We start from the raw sequence: 25,564 nt of genomic DNA, 5'->3' as shown, positions 1-25,564 counted from the left end.
ATAATGGATAAAATACATAATGGTTATTAAAATACAATTATGATTTTCGGCGAAACCATATAAGACGATTTTTTTTATCGTGTTATGCACTGATTTGTTTAGGTTAGGTTTCTTTTATGCACTTATAAAAATCTTGTAAAGTTTTGATTTCAATTAACTTCTGGTATACTCCCATATTTAAAATGCCCATTACAAATTATTTATTTCATTCTTTTAAATATTTATGTACTTAGTTTAATAAGTACATGGCCCCATCGTTGTATTTTTAATAAGCAATTACTCAAACTCCCTTTAACATCAAAGTTGTCGTAATGTTAAAACTAAGTCTAACATATACGTTTGCGTTTCAAAAGTTCGTTCACACAATAAAGTACTAAATGTTTACTTTACAATGTTTGGCCAAGTCAAAGTACAGACGGCGTATTAAACGCACGCACGTAAGTTTAAAGTCCGAAAGAAAAACATACTTTGAACATATCATGGGGTGGTGTATTTCAGTTTTATCTATATTTCCGAGCTAATTAAATTTTTAATTCGAACGAAAGAGAAGCATGAACATAAGTGAGGATTGGGGAATGTAAGGAGTAATTTTCATAACTAAAAATAGACCAAATTATACATTGTGCTTTTTTAATTAAACATTATTACAAGTGAATAAAAGGGTAGTGAATTTTTATTCTTAATGACAGATAAAAAAACAGAACTTTTTGTTCACTGAACTTATAATTAAATGAAAAGAAATGTTATTTTTTTTTAATGTTATTACTTAGGATTTTCTTCGTTTTGTACCCTCGCTATTTAAGTTACTAGTTACATAAGTACTCTTGAATATTCCTACTGTGAGAAGAGTAAAAATTCTTGTTGACATAATTAAAATGTCAAAAACGACATTAGAGTGGTCTAGTGACCAAGTGCATAATCTATCCTGTAGTTAACAATTTTTTTCTGAAATTAATGCGCCGATGTTTATCACAAGACGTTTATTATTACCTCATAAAAGTCCGGCCAGATGATAACTTGGGGGCAATATAAAAAATGTCTTCGCCAGCCCGCGTTGTATTAATTTCTTTTATTGCGAGAAGAGTAGGGGTGGCAATTTTTGTTTTGTTACTCGTGGCTATTTTTAGGTCGAAAATTGAAATTAAAAAGTCTAATTTTAGCTCGTTATTAAGGAGTTTTTATTCTTTGTAATGGTGATAAAGTTTAAAATTTTTATAACTGACATTAAAGTACCATGATAATTATTAACCATTACACAATACCCGAAAGTTAATCACTAATTTTAATTGCAAAAATTACCTTGGCGTTTTGGACACATTGCAGCGGTCTTAATCACTGATAGACTGACATTAAAGTTGTTTTTCCAGTTAGGACTAAAGCTATTATTTTAACCTGGTTTATTATTACTCATTTCTGATTTTATTTTATTCAGTACATGCGAGATCAGCACACCAAAAAACCTGGCACATAGAAAAATTTCATCGAAATCGTTAGAATCGTTTCTGAGATTGCTGAAATACTTACATAAAAATAAAAGGATTGCTCGTCCAAAGGTATAAAATTTATAAATTTATATTACACATTTAATGCTAAAGAATATACTTGATTAAATTGCAATTTATGACGATTTTTGAGAAACAACAATTAAGATCTTATTAACAAAACTTTCATCTTGTTTGATAAGCTTACCATAGGGCAACGTATATTTTAAGATTGCTTTATAAAGATTTAGTGTTAAGACTTGAGAACTTTCTGATCAGAGATTTTTCATATCAAAGGTAAATGCACTCACTGAGATTAATACCTTAAAATAACGTGGTCTGGTTTAAAGTGACGTCCGTTTCATATCGTTTCATTCTAAAGTTTATAAACTGCTTGTGGTTAAAATATTACCCTTTTTAAAGCAAAATAATTTTATGGTCTTACTTCATTGACTGACATTTACGCGAACATTTTATTTATGTATTTACTAGCTGTTGCTCGCTACTCCATTCGCGTAGAATTTGTTTATTGCTATCCATTGGGAACTATGCAATTATCTGGGATAAAAACTATCCATGTCCTTCCTCGCGACTTGAACTACCTGTATACCGAATTTCATCTAAATCGGTTCATCGGTTTAGGCGTGACGAGATAACAAACAAACAGACTTGCAAACTTTCTTATTTTCGTGGGATTAGTGGGATATATTTTATTTGTATATTTATGTTTCTAAAACTGCTTTGAATATACATCCAGCCCTGTTTTTCTACAACCGGGAACAAGTAGTAAAAATGTTGTCAATTAAAAAAGCTATCCCGAACCAATTTGCAGTTAAAATATTTGATTTCATGCCGTATCAGAATTTAGATAAAGCAGAAATACAGCGTCGTAATATTGGAGGTTAACGACCGCTTTAACGACTCGGACCTTAGACATTATCAGCAATTGAATTATACATTTTTTTACCTGCAGGTTTGATAAGTACAATTGATAATTTAACAATATTTAAATAAAAAAATTGTACAAATAAGTAATATTCACAGATTTATATCGTAGTGGATGACGCCTGTCACCTTAACACACAGACACACACAAGTACACTAACAGGGATAAATTTTCGCATTTATAGTATTAGCCTCGTTAGACTCAACGTCCTAAATTTAGGACATTCGTCAAAGCAAATGTCAACTTTTACTATCAATTAACTTTCAAATTCTAATAATCGGAATTTCCTAAACGTCTTAAATTTAGGACACAATCAATGCAAATGTCTACTTTAACTTCAATTTAGTTTCTAACGATTAATTCATTAAAAACTTAGTGTATGTTATTATTTTTGTCCACAGAGCCCACCACGGAGATTATTGGTGGTCCTGATCTATACATCGACCGAGGCAGTACAATAAACCTGACTTGCGTTGTATTGTACTCGCCTGAACCACCTGCGTATATATTCTGGAATCACAATGATGCGGTAAGCAATAATTGATTGAATCAGGCGTTACTTTGCGGAGCTCCATATCAATGAACTACAAACAATTATTTTGCTGACCCGCAAAATGTCTTTCGCGGGTGAGCAAAGTAATTGTTCGCGGTAAGCAATGTAGAAACAAATAATTATTTTAAAACTGGCTACATCGTGTTTTTTTAATTAAATGAAATTTGCTTTGGTTTTACTTATAAAATGTTATTTATCTTTACTAACTTTCATGTTTTTCTTTTAAAAATGAGCACTATATTACAAACTGAATAATAAAGAGAAAACTTTTAATGACAAAGTAATAAAAGCTCTAAAACTATCAAGTTAAAACCAAACAGCACTTTTTAATTTTACCGTGCCTGATTATTCAGGCTTGGATGAAAATATGAACTTATTCTATATAAGTAAATGGATGCCATATTTATTTTACGAGTTAAGAGTTTATGATTATTTACCTGAATAAATAAATCGCTAGGTGGTGCTCAATTCAGACATAAAATTATATAGTTTTGTATGTGCACGAGTGTTTTACAGCTTAAATTATTGGATAATAATATTATAATTTATAAAAAAACAATGAATAATAATGTTCTCTATGTATATACTTGTGTTCTCTGTACTGTTTACTGTATTGGTGTGCAATAAAGAGTTATTGTATTGTATTGTATTGTTCCTTAATTGCCCAAAATCGGGAAATGAGATAAAAAATGTATTTTCTTTTTTTTCTTTCATTTTAAATTACTATCGGAATTCATTTTCTGAATTTGAATTAGCTACAAAAGCAGAATTTCACAATGAAAAGTAATCTAATAATTTTCCAAAAATGTATTTTTATTTTCTAATGTGTAATCTAGCTAAAACCAGATGTTAATCGTTTTCTATTCATTTCAAAAATATTTTAACAAAACCAGATCAGATGAGAGTTTGATCAAGTTTCAGCGAACGATTCAAAATTGACTTATCGAAATCGTTTGCGTAAGCGAAAGGATTTCGTTTGGCTTAAGTATTTGCAGCGCTAAATGGAATTATGGTTTCTGTAGAATTTTGCAATCTACTTAGATGTTGTTTCATATTTTTGTATGTAAGTAAATTGATAAATTAAATTGGAAACATTAATGATGATTCTAGTTACGAATTTTTTAACTTAATTTATCGACATTAAGATATGCTTGATAAAATAAAACAAATCAAGCTCCCGATTTCTACATCTATTTAAATAACAGATTATTTTTTCTTAAATAATATAATTATTACCTATAGATAATAATAAATGGTTCAGCAAAAAAAACGGGTATCTGGTAGTAGTTGTAATGAACCTTACAAAATAAGATAAGTGTAATCATAATCAATCATAATGAAATAAAGAAATCATACATTATCTTTAGCTTTTTTTTTCCTACAGATCATAAGTTACGACTCCCCCCGAGGTGGGGTGTCAGTGGTGACCGAGAAGGGAGAAACTACAACTTCCTTCCTGCTCATACAGCAGGCCAGGCCGTCAGATTCTGGGACCTATCAGTGCAACCCGAGCAATGCACAATCCAAAAGTATCGTTGTGCATGTGCTTAATGGTGAGTTACTCGTTATTAATTTATATTTGTAATTGGAAATACTTAAATCATTATTTTCACTATATTCCCTGTATCCAGTTCAAATCAATCCTTTCATTGATTCGTCACTTTCATTTCGTTTATTTTTATGTTCCTACGAGACAAACACAACATGTTCGTTTTTTGTTTGAAACTTGAATGTTAGTGACTATTTAATGCTATCTTTATCTACCTAAAAATATAGAATTAAACTGAATTAACGTCTATTGCCTTTCTCTTGTGTTTTTGCCGATCTTGACAATCTCTTCACCCATTACAAATAACGCATCAGTATTGCCGTATTACAGACCTATATTTTCCAATGTCTATTATGTACGAGTATACGTTTATCTTTCTCCACGTCATTGCTTTTCTTAAACCTTCTGTTTTTCCAGAGACTGATACAGATTTTGTGACACAAAAAATCTTTTACCTTTGATTTGAAGTAATCTTTTAAAGGAAAAGATATAAAAAATACATTCTCCGCAACTCAAGGCGGCCTTATTCGCAAAGACATCCCAATCTAGTTGATAAACGACCGTAAGATAGCAGAAAGGAAATACATTTTTAAAAATCCCAGGGAAGAGTAAAAATCCCGAATAAAGGCCATTATCATTAAAACAACGATGGCAATAAATCAAAAGTATGAAACGTGTCTTTTAGATGGGTGCGCTAATGTTTTTATTATGTTCAAAATTTCAAATTTTATATCTAAAAAATCTTTCAATAATGTGTTAGTTACATTCCCACTAACTTTCTGTGCCATATGATCCAGTATCTCGGCATAGGCCGATATAAGATACGTGCCACCGCGGGGCATAGCAAAACTAAGGCACATATGTTCTCATTTTGAGAGAAACTCAAAATCTGTGAGCTTGGGCTTTAACTACCATGCAAGCCCAGTGCGGTTTGAAACTTCATACACATCGCTGAATTTCTCCGTAGGTGAGAGCCGTTTTGTTACGATATTTTCCTTCACCCTAAAATTTGTAAGAAATTCGAAATGTGATTTCGAACATAAATTTCAAAAACACATCTATTAGGCTTCGAACCCACGACCTTCTGCAGGCCAACCACTAGGCTATCAAGACTTTATGACCCATTTAAGCTTTGAATTATTAGGATATTTTCTTACTGACAAAACTAAACTTATCTTTTATTTTAAACAATAAAACTGTAACCCAGATACGAACTCTGTTGTCTGTTATTCTACATACCAAATTAAAATTTTATTATCAATGAAAAGTGCTATTATTCAGTCAGACCTCAAAAAATGTACGCTGTCAAATTTATCTAGGTCAAAGAGTGCAATGTCGAAAATTTTATAGACGGCCTTGTGCCGGGAAAATTCACGGCGTGGCGTATTAAAAATGCTTGACGAAAGCCATATGCTCGTCGTCGCTATTTTTCATGCGGAACTTTTGTAGTCAGTTTATTGGTCTACGGAATAACGGAACAGCGTTGGGGATTAGTTTAAAATGTTTCTTTACGGGATTTACCACATGGAATTTGTCACCCGGGGGCGTGCAGTACAGGGCAGGGCAGCTGTACTTTTGTCTACCCTCAATGCTAGCACATGGTTACGATGGTATTATAAAATATACATCAAATGATATTGGTATGCTAAATGATTGATTTCAAGTGTCACGACATTACTTATTTGTACATTTATTTTTTTATTACAAATTCAATTAAACATTAAATGAAATTACAACTTAATAAAGCCGTGGTGGCCGAGTGGTTTGACCTATGGCCTCTCAAGCAGAGGATCGTGGGTTCAAACTCCGGCCGCACCTCTGAGTTTTTAGAAATTCATGTGCGGAATTACATTTGAAATTTACCACGAGCTTTACGGTGAAGGAAAACATCGTGAGGAAACCTGCACAAACCTGAGAAGCAACTCAATGGTGCGTGTGAAATTCCCAATCCGCACTGGATCCGCGTGGGAACAACTGCCCAAGCTCTCTCATCTGAGAGAAGGCCTGTGCCCAGCAGTGGGAAGTATATGTAGGCTGGGATGATGATGATGACAACTTAATTAAACAAGATTACAAAAAAATACTTTTATCATTATTATTATTAGTGACTAAAAATTGTGATGGCGTTTCCCAGAGCAGTTTTAATTTTTGCCAAAGAAGCAAATTCGATTTTTCCTTTATCAGGTGAGTATCCCGCGGCCATGCAGCGAGGCGGGCAAGCCTTCGCACCGACCTCACCCACGCACTGCCTCGTGCTGGTAGCCTGCCTCTTCATAGCGCTGTCCTGACACATACCAATCAATTTATACATGTAAATACAGTTTTACGCATCGGCTTGTTACATTGACATTTTGAAAAATGGTCACTTTAGAGCATCGTTTGGACTTACGCGTGCATGTTTTCCAAAAGTATTTGAGACTCATTTTATCCCGATAAACAAACGAGCACGTATGTTTCTTGATAACTGATAAAACAGCGATACATCGTGTGTCTGAAAAATATAAGAAAACATTATTAATGTTACGCTAGCTTAAATAACGGCTATATAAATTAAAAAAAAAACGCTCTGGAGTAAAAAAAACAACTCAAATATAATTAATGTTACATAATATGTAAATGTGTAAAGTATGTGTATGTCAATTCACAACAATAAGAGCTTCAACTATATGGGAAGATGTATTTCATGCTAATAAAGATTGGTTGTATAGTATAGAGTTTAACAAACTGATCAAGAGCAAAAAGGTCAGACTTTAAGCTGTCGTGTAACATCAAATATCAGAGCGATAATTGAAAAGGTTTTATTTCAAGCTTATGCCCATAAAGAGCAAAAAATGTCAAATAATTATAATGTCATGAAACATAACGTCAAAGTAATTAGAATCAAATAACTTTTGGACGATCGTAAGTCAAGTTAAAATATGCCAAAAACAATCTGACGACTTATAAACAAATGCCAATGAAACAAGCTTGGCATCTATTTTATATTTTATAGTGTGGGTTGTGTTATGTAAAATATAAAATTAAATCCCTAAGCAAGTAGCTAAGCGCTTGTTTAGTAATGAACTGTAAATAGTGTAACATAAGTCATCTACGGACTTTGTTTTATAATTTATACAGAACCGTTCTTGAGAATAACGTTAAAATTTCCTGTACAACGTCACACTGTTGAATTATGATTATTTATTGAATTTCTAATTAATTCGCAAAAACTGAAATTGAACCGAAATGAACCGTGCTTAAAGATTAAAGAATAATAAAATGTTAATCCATTGAGAGAAATAAAGATGACAGGAATGTAAAAACAGCTGACAATACTATTTAAAAACACAAAATGTTTAGAAAAACTGTAAATAATATAACAAGTAAAACTATACGAATCATTCTATCTAGCTTTACTATGTCTGTAGTAAGGGGTGTAAATTTGTATTTTAAGTTTTAGCCAATAATTTTCTGATTCAAATGATGTTGTACATAATATTGTATAGATACTAAGAACACTTTTAACACAGGTGAATAAACTATTAATTTGAATCGGAGTTACTTGACCAGTGGCAAGCGAGTAGAACCTCGTTATAACTGGCCCAGTTAATATAGGTACTGAAGATTAATAGCATAAGTATAAAATTAGACACAAAAATATAAATTTTGCATAAACAGGTTAGTTATAAATAAATTCTTATTTCGACTCGGTGTCAACTTTCCTAAAGTGCGTTGTTTTTGTGAGAACATAGTTTCATGGTAGAACAGAACTTTTAAAATTGTCTACGCGCACCCGTCCCCAAAAAATATCTTGTTAAAAAATGAGCTCCCATGAAATAAATACTATTTTATAAACATTAAAGTGCTTTCAAGACAGAAGCTGTCTTTAAAAAATCAGGTTTACGTCATAATTTTTAGTGAACTCAAAATGTAAATATATCTAGACCCAGTATGTCCAACAAGATTGTCTAAATCAGCTATTGTCATCAATAATAGTTACGCGACATTTATTGAGGTGATTTTTCTTGAATTAGGCTATTAAAATTACAGATCTCGATTAATATAACCAGTTATTATTATGTCAAAAGTTTATTATTGTATACAGGTAAATAATAGTATTAAAAACTTGTTGTATGTATTGTATAATGGTACCGGACGGTTTGGCACGCCGTTACAATATAAATTACATGTGTAATAAATATTATAAAGAAACAATAAAGTTTTAAAAAAATAATTGCGTTTCTTTTCATAGATTTTTCTTTTACATTAACTCAAAAAAGTTCCATTCCGGGATGACAGATAGAAGGTAAATTTATTCCGACGGGAAGGCGGGGAGAACAGACATACATTAGATCGTCGGGGAAGTTGGGGAGAAGAATAAAGCATTATAGATTCATATTACTTTCTGGGCAACAAAAAGTTTATGTTTACATACAAGAATATACAAAAATTGTTTTGTTTAGAGATGTGGAAAGGATGACCTTATTACATTATTATTAAGTCTCATTTTACATCATTTTATTAAAATATTTATAGAATAGAATAGAATAGAATAGAATAGAATAGAAGACATTTATTCACATTCACAAAGACACACAAATATAACCAAACTAAAAAACAAGAACAGCAAACACAAATAAAACAAAAAAAAAGAAATACAAAAATTAAAATATATGATACTATCTACTTAGGACAGAAAATTTTGCTGTCATTATACATAATATAATTTCTTGGTAAAATCATTATCATCGTTGCCCAAAAATTACCATTTCTAGACTAAAATTGCCTATTTTTGTACATGGGAGGTGACTTAGTATCTTATATCTTATAGTGTCTTATAGTATGCAATATCAAGCCACAAACTCAACCACATCAATGCGAAAAAGTAAGAGAAGGTACAAAAAAACCGGCCACGAGCGTGTCGAACACGCCCGAAATACGGTTCCGTAGCCATTACAAAAAAAAAGTAATATTTTTCTAAGGATTCGTATTTTGTAAGGAATATTCCAAGTTTAGGTATATTTTTTACCTTGGCTGCTATTTACTCTTAAATTACTAATAATTCTCAAAAAACTTAACCGTTATAAATTTCCTTGTAAGTTTGATATACTTACTACCATTCTGATTTTTTTTCAAATTTTTCCACCCACCGCTTTAGAGTTTATTAAGGGGGGGTTGGGACGCTCGATTTTAAAGCTGATTATTTTGCAATCAAATTACTGAATCGAAAAATCGTTTTAGCAACCCCGTAATGGTTTTAAAAGACCTATCCAAACATACCACACACTACATAGTTGGATGAGAAAAAAAACTCTATGGGAGGTAGGAGTCTAAAAATTTTTTTTAAATGTTTTATTGTACCATTTTGTAGCAGTTTTGTTTGCAGGTTTCTAGCAATGATAGTCCCTGAGAAAAGCCGCGGACGGACAGACTGACATGGCGAAACTATAAGGGTTCCGTTTTGCCATTTTGGCTACGGAACTCTAAAGCTGGACACGTTTTAGTGGGTGACGCCGTAATTACATTATTACATCAATATCACAATTTAGATTTAGATTATAACAAATGTAAAATTTTGTTTGTCAATTTTCCGTTGCAGAAAAAAGTCGATGAATTGCGTAAACAAATCTGTATAATGTCATTATAGTTAGTCGTCAGTATAGTTCATATTAATAAAATTTGTGGTAAATACAACTTCTACAGTACTACATAGAAAAATAAATAAAGAAATGAGATAAGAATCATTTCAGGCGAAGTTTCAAATACAATAAATACCTATCTAACATATTAAACTATTACCAATGGTAACAAATTACTACTAACATTTCACAAACATACTACGGTCACAAACATATTACGGTTAGCATTTTAACATTTTCGTCTAAAGGGCATAAAGCCAGCCTCAAGTTTGTTTCACCCGTTCAATGCAGAGGCGATTTTGGACGGATCAATAAAACAAATGAGTGCCGCTGCAGATGCGTGTTCTAGTCTTGGAAAGTATTGTCTAGACAGTGTTGGACGAGGACAGAATGACATAAGATAGAAGTATGGATATAAGATAGCAGTGCTTTATTACATACCTACTTGTAAATCGTGGTATTTTTTTATGTTTTTGTTTTCTTTCTTTTTCTCTGCAAAGTATTTGTATGTTAGACAAATAAATTTATCAATATCATTAATAAATGAGTCACAAAAAATACGGTTTTTTTTTTCGAATTATGTGAAATCGAATAAGACGTTTTAGGTACGGCTAAATCAACGTTTATACTTTTTATCGAGACGCGTACAAAAATGCCAGTACAATGAATATTTATCGGAACATCCCTCTAGAATTAGTTACTTCGTCTTTATCACCATCATCATGGCGGCTTTTTGGTTATCCAATCTTGGATGTAGGCCCCTTCCCTCTTCTTCCAATCTTGGCGATCTTGTGCCGAATGTCGTCCATCCAGCGATGCGGTGGTCTGCCGCGCCCCCGAGTATCCGCTCTGAGTCTTCATTCAAGGACTCGTCTTGACCAGCGACTTCGTCTTCGTCAAGTGAAAATTAAAAACTGTTAGTTTGTTCTTCTTTCCAAACAGAATAAAACAATTAATCAAATTATAGAAATAAGAACTAACGTCGGAATCAGGCTAAGGTCTATGACGTAGGTAATGGGATTGTTCCATTTAGTTTTATACGATTAACTGCCGATTAACGTTGTCAAACATTTTGGCTTCCACCTACAATAATCTATCGGTCATATCCTTTATTGTTGTACTTTTTGATCTTACTTGACCAAGTGAGTCGCTATTTCAGCCTGGACGAAAATTTTTACGTATATCTGTTTTCCTCTTAAAGTCGCATTTAGGTGATTTAGGTATTAATTTACACGCGTCGTTTTAGTTTCAGTTAAGATAATTACCTATTAGGTTTGTTTGGTCGACACAAGTTTTGTTTTTTTTTTTCAAAACGGCGCCATTGGGGTTGATACCGTGAAAAATACCTTATTTAATAAGCCTTTTTGAAAAACTCGCGAGGTCTATAGCGCATGAGGGTACATTACGAGTATAATAACAATTACTTATAATAATTTAGCTTAGGCATCACCGCTTACTCGCTCTGCATAGGCGTTTTTCGCGCCACTATAGCGTCGTGCTGCGTGGTAATTTGGTTCGCATTATACGTGCGTGCTCGCAGTTGATTCCTATAATGATAACGCTCAACGCAATGCCGCCGCGTTTGGGTACAACTTAATAATACATCAGTTTAAATATTGAGTGAGAAACCGTCGTAGATTAAAGTAGGCCGACGTTTATGAAATTAATCGAGGAATGGTTAAACTATTTAGGCGTTAATTGCACCAAGTTTCTAAACGATAACCAATGTCAAATCGGCCGTCCGACTTTTCGTTGTATAACTAAGTACATAAGTACGTAGTAAATTTAGGCTTGCCGAAATTAACTTTAACGGAGATTTGACAGCTGGTTTGACATTCGTTATCGTTACTTGGTGCACTGGTTCTTAATGTTATCCTAAATGAAGTTGTGAGAGTCCAGAGTGGAAGTAAGTTCAGGTTCATGTAGTAGGTACAAAGCAACCGTCACTCTGTACAGTCTGCATTAATAGCTGCCACAGTGAAGTATACAAAAATATCCGTCATGTCCTGCCGGACCGAAAAATTGAGTCTTATCTGATATTTAAGCAAGCTTTATTGTGTCAGATATTGATACTGGTGACTGTATCTTTGAATATTTTTGACGCATAGTGAATTGATACTAACATAAAAATAAATGAATTACTAATATTCATTACTATAAAATGGAACCAACAACATATAAGTAAATAAGACTAGAGCCTGAAATAAACGTTTAAACTTTTATTGTTATTTTAATGTCTTTGGTGATTTCACAGAAAATATCAGTGACATCATATTGCTAGACAAGGAATCATTATGCTGCTTACTCAATCAGGAATTAAATAATGGTTTGATAGTAAGAGTGTACGTAGGTATAAATGTAAGAACGAAAACACACCTTATTTTCTCACGTAAATTGAAGTCTCCGCTAACTTCATCGTATTAAATAACCAGTAAAACCTGTGACTTTACCGGTCGCTTCGAGAAAATCTACTCTACGAACGTAAGTAAGTTAGACGGACAAATGGTATCAAGGCGACGCAAGGTCTCTAAGGCGTAAGTGGCAAGAATACGCGACTTTTTACGTAAGTACAAGTTTACTGTTTAATCTTAGTACATGAGGGCTTAGCACAGCGCGTTTTCTAAACGCCCCGCCGACGCGCGATTTTACCTATCGATTCGCACGCGAGTTGTTTTTTTTTATCGCTGTATGGATTTTCTATGAAAGGAAAAACAATGCTATCAATGCAAGTTTATAAAATGCGGTGTGCGTAGGCTCTAAGCGTATATTTTACAGGCTTTTTTTACTGACTTCAATTTTTGTTGACTGTATGTGTAATAAAAAAAAACAATTGTATTGCAATCTAACATAGAAAACTACTACCTGCCATCTAACCTTAAGTAAATGGGAATGAGAAATCAGTCAATGACTTACAATATATTAACAAAACTTGAGTACCTACATACATTGTACCTCTGTACTGTAATAAAATTTAAACATTTTATCAGAAAATATTGATTTATTATTACTAGTTCATACCTAGATGATCTAAGAAATCATAAAAAAGTCACGATCGATTGTTTGACTGAAGCCTAAGCCCTTGGATCTAAAAAAGCTAAAATTCTCCAAAAATACAATTCGTTGACGTAGACGAGAAATAAGGATAGATTTTGTGAAATTATCTCATAACAGGAAATTCTAGAAAACCGTTGGCATTAGTTGTTAGGTATATTAAATTATTAAATAAATTTCCTAACTAAAAACGTTTAAAATGCACATGCAAAACAAAACCTTAATCTAATTAGTCAAAACCTGATAATGACATGGTGTTTCTTAACTACAAATTTTTCATTTTTAGTTAATTAAATACTATTAATCATAATTATTATACATTATCCTCATTTCAGCTTAATAGTGTTAACTTGAAATTATTACATTGAAACTCGTATATCTGCACATCTCGTCGACCCTGGCTTAATTTTGGCATCTGATAGTGCTGAATTGCAGCAATAAATTATGGGTGAGCATTATTTTTTGGAATAGGTATGGATCGATAGTCGGTTTTTCTCAATAATTACACTGAAAATAAGGTGTAACATAAAATAAAACAGTGTAAAATAAAACACACATTTCTTGCATAAAATTAGCTGTCATAAAGGTCGCGGGTGAACAAAGTAAAAGTCTGCAAATATGTGAACTTGTAAATAGAAAAAAACTATCCCGAAAAAAACAGTTTTTACTACGGTATTCATCATGTCGCTCTAAATAAGTGCTGGGCACTTATTATAGGTACTGGGGGTTGGATTGCAGATTCCATGCGAGCTGCGTGTGAATTAGAAACTTGGCACAAACCATTAAAACACTTTACAGGTGTTCGTCACGATGCTTTCCTTCACCTCGTGTGTGGTAAATTTCAAATGAAATTTCGCACATGAATTCTGTAATACTCGGAAATTGCAAGCCCGGGTTTGAACCCACAGTTACACTTTTAAGTTTCAAAATAGGATAGAAGATATATTATTATTACTGTTATTTTATTTTTAGGGTTCCGTACCTCGAAAGGAAAAAACGGAACCCTCATAGGATCACACGCGTAATATCAAGCTGAAATTTATATAAAATACATAGGTCTACTGTTCCTTATTAGATATAGAGCTGTGAAAAAATCAAACTTTTAAACCAACGCAATCAAAAGATACAGCCGTTTATGCCGCAAATTTCTGCAAATTTTCGAAACTCGCAAAGGAATCAAAACCTACAGGGTACTTCCCGTGAACTCAGAATCTTGAAATTTGGTACGCAGCAACGTCTTATAGCACAGATAAAGGAAAAATTGCGAAAACCGTAATTTTTTAGTTACATCATATAATAACAATATTTATATGGAGCACTCGGTGCGCGAGTCCGTCTCGCATTTGGCCAGTTTTTTTATATTACATTGACATATTTTGTATTTTTCATTGATTATTATAATTTTTAATGTTAAACCGAACCGAGTTTGTAAGTTGTGTACCTACTAACAAATGAATGGATCTATGTTATCTGAAAAATAAATAAATTAATATTATTAAAAGTTTATTGCTTGTATGCTCGATGGGTTCAAAACAATGTTCGATGGAAATGAGTAAGACTTCTAGATTTAGACGTTGCTAATTATTTTTTTAAATAACCGCTGTTGCTTCTAAATTGCGCCCGCGCCTTATTTTCAAAGGCGTAAGCTCACGTGCTATCCGATAGTCATGAATTTTCTCCCCCTTTTTTCATTTACGGGCATTAAGATATATTCACACGCTTTCGATAAATCATGGTTGTACCTCACTGATCGAAAATATACTTATAACTAGCCTTTACCCTCGGCTTCGCACGCACAGGCCTACTAGCAATTAAAATCTAGTGATTCTCAAAATTACATCGTGAATTTTGTACCCAAGTCTTGTAACGACCTCACATCATAGGACGCAGTTGCATGGTTCAACACCCTGAATGTGGACATTTAACAAAATGTATCATTATTGTTTTATATTATTTAACTTTAAATTATAAACCTACGTGAAATTTACGCCATACGATTAAATAAATTGATTGGAGTTGCATAAAAAATCCAGCGCCGAATTTCATGTTTAGGTCTCTAATTTAACGCGTTAACGTTACATTAAAAAAGTTTATTTAGGTAGTCGTTTGTAAGTTTTCTTAAATTTTCTAAGTTTTTGCGCAACCTTTTTTATTTTTTTCATAAGAACATTCGACAAAGTAATAGAAAACTTGTATTAACAAACTTAAATTTATATGCAATTTTTTTACTATATCTAAATTCTAAGCATTTTGCTTCAAGGACGTCATTGTTAAGAATAAAGAAATTTATTTCTTTTTGTCGTTATCATGTTATTTTAGTGATAAACAAGAGCTGTGTTGGATATAGTTCCAGCAAGGAGCATCCCTAATTATGATGACATTTACTAACGAATCTGAGGACCTCTTTCACTACTCATTGATTAATTTTATGAGACAGATAGTTTCGATGCCGTCGCTGTTTATAACAAAACAAACAAAGACGGCAATACACATAAAATTTAAATAAATGTTCGTGGCTAATTCTCTGATGTTATCAACTTGGCTTATTCTAATACTACCAAAATAAAAGTAAAATAACTTAAAAACTTTATAGGTAAAAATGTATTGAGATAAATCAAACTTAAACACTCTCGGTAGACCAACTGTAGCTATTTTCCAATAGTTTATTAGCTATGAACGCGAATTCGTAGCGCCGCAACTTTTTTGCAGAACCACGTCAAACCACACAGAATACAAGCAGGAAACAACACATTATGATTCATTTTTATCAATATGTAAGTAAATTGTACAATTGATGTACCTACTAAGTTCACAAATTTGATTCATGATTATAGCTTAAATGGACGTGATCCAATTAAATTTATAAAAAATAAGCCAGCAGAATAGGGTTTTTTTTTTTATACTGTATAGGCTTGCGTTTGGCCACAATCACGCCTGATGGAAAGCGAGGATGAGGCCTACGATGGAGCACGCTTGCCTAGTAAATGCTCATTCACCCTAGACTTGAAGGCGGCCAAATTGTAGTGTTCAGGAAACACAGTCGCAGGCAGGGAATTCCACTCTTTTGCTGTGCGGTTGATGAAGGAAGAGCGAAAACGCTCGCGGCTTTTCGAGTATGAGGCTTAGTAGCTTCAAACAATTAAGCTTTTTGGTTTTTTATAATTCCGTAACTAAATTGTTTTTAATTCACACATATTTAGCAAAATAAGGTTTAAAAAGTGACTTTTTGATTTCTTTTATGCGTCACGTCTCTGTCACTTAAAATTTGTAAATTATTAGCAATAAAATAAAACAAAAAAACTCTTTTTTAAAAGAAAAACACGGTGTACAATAAAAGTAATGATTCAATTTATTTATCAAAATTACATTAAAATTCATTAAAAACTACAAATAATTATAATAATATAAAAATAAAATAGAATTGTAGTTTTTTTCGTACTGTTGACGTTCTGTGCACCGTGTGTGTCTGATATAATGACCCCATCGACTACTTTTGCCCGAGCCTATTTCCTTATACCAGCGGCGTTTCACCAAATTGGTCCGCGTGACTTGCTATACCAGGCGTCGGATGAAGGCTTGGGGTACACAGGAGGTTGATAAATTATTTAATCATGATAAAAAAACGGGCCAATTGAGAGTCGGACTCGCGCACGATGGGTTCCGTACCATCTATACAACATTCATTAGACATAATATGCAGAAAACGGCAAAAAAAAAACACTTTTGCTGTATGGGAATTTTTATTTTATGCTGTTAAGTATTTGTTGTTATAGCGGCCACAGTTATACATAAACTGTGAAAATTTTAACTCGGTTCATGAGATACAGCCTGGTAACAGACGGACGTACAGCAGTCTTAGTAATAGGGTTTTCGTTTTTGCCCTTTGGGTACGGAAACCTAAAAACAGCCAGTTGATACAATAACAATAATTTTAGTAAAAGCCACTGGTATGTATTTAATTCCATAATTTGTCATAACTAATGTAATGTTATATTTTTTATGTTATTTCACAATTCTGAACAATTAATGGATTCAGAAAAAAAAGAGTTACAACTATGACAAATATTACATTATGGCTTTCAAAAATTATGCGAGCCGATATGAACCCGAATGCTACAGATCGACTAATTGAGTGTATAATGAATTTGCAAAAATGAAATATCTATTACCTGAGTTTAAATTTATAATTTATAATAATAACAGATAGCAGCGTTTCCACCAATAATGTGCGAGGGTGTTTTGCGAGGGATCTGTTTTTCATTAACCAATAGAAACGTTTCATTTACACACATCCTCGCACAGCACACCTCTAAAAACAGCTGAGCGGAGCGAAGCGAGGTAAATGAAGCGTTTCTATTGGTTAATGAAAAACATATTCCTCGCAACACATCCTCGCTCATCCCTGGTGGAAAAGCTGCTTTATTACTAAGCATACCGGATTTCTGTAGACATCTTTAACACGAGATGAATCACGTCGTTACCATTCAGTTCGTAATAATCAAAAAAATGCGGGAAGATGTTAATGTTGGGTAGACCATGCATGCCGTGCTTTCATTCTAACGCGACTGCATGCATTTTTAATATCATTAAGGTAGTATATATTAAACATAGCCGCGATCAACACACCGTGGCAAATATGTTATTAAGCAAGCTGTTAACTCTCAGTGTATCTTTGCCTTTAGACGCGTTTCGAGGTCAAAGCTATAACATAAACCGATACCAACCCGCCCTTCCGCAGCGTAAGTTGTTAGTTTAAGAATGAACCCACTACTTATAGGCCACATGACTGATTCATATAGAATACAAAATTGTTCATACATATTAAATGCAGTAATGACGAGCTAAGATCTTGTGCCTGTGTACCTACCTTAATGATGGAAATTAAATATATTTAGAAAGTACCTAGTATTTCATGTTTTTTGATTGATTTTCCGTTTTATTCTCGTATTTCAGTCTCGATTTTTAGTCTCGTAGCTATTTTTGTATTTTTTTGTGTGACTTTCCGTAATTTCACTCTTCTGTGGCCCGGCGGAAGACCAGTGCTGGTTTTCAACCAGCGATATGCTGAGCCGGGACCTTTTTATAGCGGCAACACTTCTTATTGTTATTTTTCCTAACCTTAATGTGTCTTTGCTGTTATAAATAAATTATTTTCTTTCTTTACATGTATTTGTTACATTACACGGAATGTCCAATCTGTCACCATTTCGAGTTCAAGATTTTGTTATGTTTAAACACTACATGATTTCAAATCCGATGAAAATCCTGTCTGTAATTGTAAATAAGAAACTTTCTCTCTCTCTCTCTCTCTCTCTCGCTTTACAACCTTACAAGAAAGAGCGTATAATTAAAAGGGTGCGAAACGGCTACGTCTCAGGGACCGTTAAACAGCAATTCGATACCTCCTACGTATACTGGTACAAGTGACAAATTTCTGATTTTTATTTTTTGCAATTTGTGATTAATATTTCGTTATTTACCTACCACAAAAAATTGCACGGATATTTCTATTAGTTGGAAATAAAGTGACGTATATGAATGCATCTAACACCGTTTTGCTAATCGGTACAACGTATACTGAGGCAACCGACATGCACCACTATACGCGGCACCGATATTGTCGCGGGGCCGGGAAGTCCAGTGTAACTGGCAGTTGCCTCAGTGTACGCGCTAGCCGTCGCTGCGTGTGGACCGTTTAAACTGTTCTACGACACATAATTTGATAGTATATATAAAAAAAACAGTACCAGTACGTGATTCAGTTCCTCGGCTATACCTACATGTACGCGTGCTTAGAAATATAACATTGCAGTATTACATTGCATTCTGGTAGTTGAGCATCCCCAAAAGAAGGCGAAGGCATACATGCTTTAATTAAAATGAGAACAGTAAATTTCAATATACCTACAGGTTGATAAAAAAAGTCCAGTACTATACTGTAACCCATATTAGGGCTACTGATTAATAATACGATATAAGTGGGAAAACATCGAAATTAGAAAGTCTTCTTGCGACTCCACTTCCATGCAAACTTTTTTTTTCGAATCACAGTATTTTTCTACTTGGATCATATTAGTAATTAGTAACCCTAATGTGGTTTAAAGTATAGTACAGGTTTTAATAACCCCTATACACATTTTTTTATACACACCTAAGAAATGGTACCTGGCTATGTATGGCGAAAACGGGTAAACCGTATGAAGTTATAGAAGTTTCCCAAGACTAGGAAACAGACACAAAATTTAAATCTATTGTCAAGAAGACATTAATATATAAGGCGTATTATTAAAATTAATATTATATCATGGATAGGAAATTTGGAAATAATTCCGATCCGCATTGGCGAGTGCTTACTCCAAATAGCGAATTGAGAACTGTTTTAAATATGTAGTTGTGCTAAATACTTGTGATGTATAGATATCACTAAAATCTGATTGTAAATCTGTTTTCAAAATATACCTAGGTTTATTACCAGACTCTTCTCAACAGAGGTTTTTCGAAACCGGTGGTAGATTTTTTTGACATTCATAAGTGCTTGTTACAATCTAAATTGAATAAAGATATTTTGACTTTGACTCAATATTTCATGTCAAAGCTTGGCTTAAGCAAAGTGCTAATCAGACTCGCGCACGAAGGGTTCCATACCATCTATACAACTCATTAGGATTAGCAAAAAAATGGCAAAAAAAATACATTTGCTGTATGGGGCCCCCTTAAATATTTATTCTGTTCTATTTTTTGTTATATATATATATTATATCGACTACAGTTATACATAATCTGTGAAAATTTCAACTGTCTAACTATCATGGTTCATGAGATACAGCCTGGTGACAGACGGACGGACAGCGAAGTAGTATAATAGAAGTAGGTTTCCGTTTATACCCTTTGGGTACGGAACCCTGAAGAGGCACAAAAAGCTAAACCGTTATGTGGATACAAATGGGTGCGATGCGATATATGTATCACATGAGGAACCTTCACAATAAAATACGAGTACACATTTGAACAGGAATACGAATCCATTGAATGTGCTTCCATTAATTTAAAGCACTTAATACAATTACTTTCTTAATAAAACCATTTATATTTCAAGTGAAGTTTTTTATAAAGGTATATTTTGTATTTTGTATAGCACGTTTAAAACATTACTAGCGGTATATTGGTACAAGTGGCATGCTAATGTTAGCGTATATTGATGCAAGTGATAAAAACGTTTATAAATCAATAGATGAAGGTAAAAGAGCATCTGTTTTATTGTTCATTGCAAGCCATATAAGTATTTCATCTAAAAATTCATATACAATATAAAATATCGTTAATCATAATCTACGCATTACCTCGTATATCTGGAGTCAATTAATTAGCTCAGTATACCGCACAACTTCAAGATGTAAAAAGCTATTGTAGTGTATCTGCAATTTCTCAAATACTATAATAGAAATTTCAAAATTACATGAATACAGGTAGAAAGCAAATATTTTCTTTGGAACCAATGCAAAATTTTAAAAGTTATATCATAAAATGAGAAAGTTACAGGTTTTGGAATTTGAACAGCTCTCCTGTAAATTTATGATTATGCATTTGTACCAGATATACGTAGGAGGTGTCGGGTTATCGATATTTTGATTTGTTTTGATATTTGTACAAAGTCTAGATATTGTGATTTTTTGGTAGGTATTACGATACCAACCTACATACATACGTACCGGATTAAAAGGGCAAAAATATCTAATTAATCTCGACAAAAAAAAATTACTTTCGAATCAAAACAACACGTAAGCGTAAACTTATTTTCTGTTATACAACACTAATGAGGGCTATCGTTTTTTGTAATAGATGGCGCTGTGTTAGGTGGTTAAGAATATTTTTCTGTTATTACGGGCGTGAAAACATTTAATTAAAATCATATTAATACACCTTAAAACCGTACCATAAAAATATCAAGCATGCCACAGTGTTGCATAGTCCCCGTTTTGTTCGGAAAAAAGGGAGGATAGGTTTCAAAGACAAAACTGTCTCAAAACACAGACATTCATTGCCCCGGTACGCATATTTGCCATAGTTAATTTCAGATATTGCAAAATATTCACAAAATTATTCTAATTATAAATAAACCCGCGTAGCTCACCCAAAAACTATGAGATTTGACATTTATTCGGAGACCTCACGCTACACTAACGCCTCTAGTGGCGAATTCATACGCGATAGCCCTCATTATTTCCTTGACTTTGTCACTATAAATAGTTCGTTTATCGTTACGTTTGTAGTATGAATTTTTTTGGGATCAAAAGTATTTTTACGTTTGCTGCATGTTACCACAGTGGATGCCCAATAACGGCTATCGGAGCTGCGGCAGGCCAAGACAGGGATGGCGGGATGACCTGGACACGTCCTACAGTGACTGGCAAGACATAAGTGCAGACAGGGCGACTCGGAAATCCAGAGCACCTTTGCATAGTAGTGGAAATTAATAAGTACCACCAGGATAATAAAAAAAAAATAGTGTTAATCCAGGTTATAAACTATCTGTGTGACCTTTTTCTCCAATACCGTTGAGTAAGAAATATTAAATATAATAATAAGCGTAATATTAACAGGACCTTAAAAATATTTCTCAAAATAACAAGTAACAAAAACCAGTAACAAAACCGGACCATAATGGTGATCCCGTGGCTATAAATGAACGGTGTCTCTTTAATTATGCATTCGACCACCCGAAGCGATAGTAATGCATAGTGCACCCGACAAACCTGAATAGATGGTGCAATTAATGTGAGTACCACACCTAGCCACTACGCAAATGGCACTTAGATACATTGGATATTGGAAACGTTCCTCTGTCGATAGGTGTGTCGTGTGGTTTGTTTTGACCAGAGTGATCTGTGTAATACGAAGAAATGAATTGAGTTACAGAAGAGTCAAAACATGGTAGGGATTATCAAAATTACCTTAAGTCCTGACTTTTTAGGGTCCCGGAGCCAAAATGGCAAAAACGGAACCCTTATAGTTTCGCCATATCTGTCAAAGTCAAAGTCAAAATATCTTTATTCAATTAAGGCTATAACAAGCACTTATGAATGTCAAAAAAAATCTACCACCGGTTCGAAAAAACCTCTTGTTGGTATATTTTTTTTAAACAGATTTACTTACAATCTGTCTGTCTGTGTCTGTCTGCGGCTTTGCTCAGGGACTATCAAAGCTAGAAAGCTGTCATTTTGCAGGGATATATATGTAAACTATGCCGATAAAATGGTAAAAAAAAACTAAAACAAATTTTTTTTTAGGGTTTCTCCCATAGACGTAAAGTGGGGGTGTTTTTTTTTTTCTCATCCAGCCCTATAGTGTGGGGTATCGTTGAATAGGTCTTTCAAAACCATTAGGGGTTTGCTCAGACGATTTTTCGATTCATTGATTTTTTTTGCGAATTATTCAACTTTAAAGTGCAAATTTTCATTAAAATCGAGCGTCCCCTCGCCCCTCTAAAATCTAAACCAGTGGGTGGAAAAAATTGAAAAAAATCATGATAGTAGTAAGTATATCAAACTTTCAAGGAAAACTATAACGGCTAAGTTTGCTTGAGAATTATTAGTAGTTTTACTCTTAAATAGCAGCCTAAGGTATAAAATATACCTAAACTTGGAAGATTCCGTATAAAATACGAAATCCTTAGAAAAATATTACTTAATTTTTCGTAATGGCTAAGGAAAGGAAACCCTATTTTTGGCGTGTCCGACACGCTCTTGGCCGGTTTTTTTATCATACATAGTTCTACAGACCAAAGCGAGAATTCTAAGTTTTGTGATTTTGAAAATTACTTACATAAATTTAAAGTTAATATTTCATTGAAAAATTTGTACTCCACCAAGTACATTCGGCAGTTATTCTTACAATTGATTTGTACTTTGTGAAGTACACAGGGACTTACGAGGTTAAATTAAAATTAATTTATCGCTATCCTGCAGGACTATGCAATTTTCCGAGAAATAACCTATATCGCGGAATGAAAAGGTTGACCACCTTAAGGACTGTTTTTGCTTGCTCAGTATAAGTTCATCATCATCATCATCATCAGCCGGAAGACGTCCACTGCTCAACAAAGGCCTCTCCCTTAGAACGCAACAATGAACGACAGCTCGCCACTTGCATCCATCGGTTTTCCGCAACTCTCACGATGTCGTCAGTCCACCTGGTAGGAGGCCTGCCAACGCCTCGTCTGGTTCGTGGTCGCCACTCGAGAACTTTTCTCCCCCAACGGTTATCTGTTCTTCGAGCGATGTGGCCCAATAAGCAATGGGCGCCACTTCAACTTGCATATTTTTCCAGTTATGTCAGTGACTTTAGTTCTTTGACGAATTTCCGTATTCCGGATTCTAACGCGCAAAGAAACTCCAAACATATGGAGCTATGGAGAGCCATAGCTCGTTGCGTGACTCTGAGCTTCTCTAAGAGGCCAACAGTCAAGGACCACGTCTCAGAGCCCACTGGCAACACACACTGGTCGAAGACTCTAGTCTTCAGGCACTGCGGAATATTGGACGAGATGACATCACGAAGTTTCCCGAATGCTGCCTATCCGAGTAGGATTCTTCGGGCGACCTCATTGTCGAAGTTGGACCTAACCAATTGGACAACTTGTCCAAGGTAAACGTAGTGGTCAACAACTTCGAGTGTATCGTTCCCAACGATAACCGGCACGGGTGTTACATGGACATTTGACATGATTTACACACAGTAAATGACAGTATAAGTTATCAGGGCTCAAATTATCCACATTATAAATTTAGGGGCTGTTTGACCACCCATTGACTATTTTATTTGACGGATAAATGTGATGCCGTCTCCGTCTATTCGAACAAAACAAACAGAGACGGCATCACATTTATCCGTCAAATAAATTTTTCAATGGATGGTGAACTAAATTAGATTAACAGTTTAAGCGTGAAAAGGTAGGTAACACACATAACCAGACAGAACTACAGTAGCATTTATTATATTAGTAAGAAAAGGATAACAAGGAGGAAAAAAAACGAATAAGTCAGGTTTTATATTTATACTTCCTTGACAATTGAAACCTTCTTCCAAAATGCGCATAAGGAAATTTTTTCGAGTAAATAAACACGAAACCAGGAAAATATTGCGTATTTTTAGGATTTTTTGCCACAAAAGAAAAAAAAGTAGTGGAATCAGAAAATTATAGAATAATTCCCATTAACATAGAACTACGAAATTTTTAATGGCATTAAGTAAAGAGAAAATTTTGAAAATCACATAAGCGAAAAAATATGTAACGTGATTTGTATAAATAATGGACCTATTCATCTCGGCCTATACACGCCCATTCACCAGCACCAATGTTTGAGACAACAAAGCGTCCATAAATATCTAATCTGATACTCTACTGATACCCTGACACTCTATCTCTAGGGCCAGTAGGACTTTTGTGCGCTCCACTGCGGCAGATTTTAATCCAGATGTCTATAGTCTGTACCGGTACTGGGCATATAGCCTCCTATCAGAATGAGATGGCTTCAGCCAAAGTTCCGACACGAGCCGAGTGTGGAGTGTGTGAAAAGAGTTACAAAGTTACGTTAAGTTACGATTCGCAGCTTCTTTTTATGAGCTCCATTTTTTTTATTTGACTGAATGGCAAACGAGCAAGTGGGTCTCCTGATGGTAAGAGATCACCACCGCCCATAAACATCTACAACACCAGGGGTATTGCAGATGGGTTGCCAACCTGGAGGCCTAAGATGGGATACCTCAAGTGCCAGTAATTTCACCGGCTGTCTTGTTCTCCACGCCGAAACACAACAGTGCAAGCACGCTTCACGGCAGGATTAGCAAGCAAGATGATGTTAGCAATCCGGGCGGACCTTGCACTAGGTTATACCACCTGCAATGATAAAACACTGAGTAATGGCATTTACAAATTCAATTACGTGTATAAAAATAACTTTCCGAACCAAGACCTTTTCAATTTGTTGTTATAAGAGTTAATTTCTTAGAACTGTAATGAATAATACAAAAGGACGCGACGTATTTCCGAATGAATAATGTGATAAATTCGGGGGCGTGTGAAAGTATATCATGTCTATTTTAGGTAAGGTTAAAGATCGGGTGTTAACCTTTGGCGTAAATACGGAAATATCATAAGAATAGCTTCGTGAACTCATTGTAACATTCCTGTATTATATTACTTTCAGCAGCAATTAAAATATCTTCTTCCGAAAATCAGTTAAGCTCAAAAAATTTATAAAGGGTCTAGCAGGCTAAGCTAACAAGAGTGGCCCCCGCAAGGTATTTGGTTGTAATTTGAGGTGCAGTAGTGACAGGACCTAAGAACACTATATGCGTAATGTCAGC

At 34.1% G+C, this 25,564-nt stretch overlaps 1 protein-coding gene across 3 annotated transcripts in view; it reads left to right on the top strand.

Moving 5' to 3' along the window:
- Positions 1-8,742, top strand: part of LOC141441302 (neurotrimin-like) — a 52,541-nt gene extending 43,799 nt beyond the window's left edge. Inside the window, exons 5-7 of one of the 3 annotated variants that reach the window (XM_074106009.1) lie at positions 2,829-2,956; positions 4,365-4,533; positions 6,714-8,742. In XM_074106009.1, coding sequence (XP_073962110.1) covers positions 2,829-2,956; positions 4,365-4,533; positions 6,714-6,817 — 401 coding nt within the window. In that variant the 3' untranslated portion in view covers positions 6,818-8,742. Of the gene's footprint in view, positions 1-2,828; positions 2,957-4,364; positions 4,534-6,686 lie in introns of all 3 variants that reach the window. The other 2 variants (XM_074106000.1, XM_074105993.1) reach the window with 2 other exon arrangements.
- The last annotated feature ends 16,822 nt before the right edge of the window (positions 8,743-25,564 follow it).

This window comes from Choristoneura fumiferana, chromosome 2 (assembly GCF_025370935.1).
Source record: "Choristoneura fumiferana chromosome 2, NRCan_CFum_1, whole genome shotgun sequence".
NCBI lineage: Eukaryota > Metazoa > Arthropoda > Insecta > Lepidoptera > Tortricidae > Choristoneura > Choristoneura fumiferana.
Note: the sequence above shows the minus strand (reverse complement) of the source record. Positions and strands in the feature narration are given on the sequence as shown.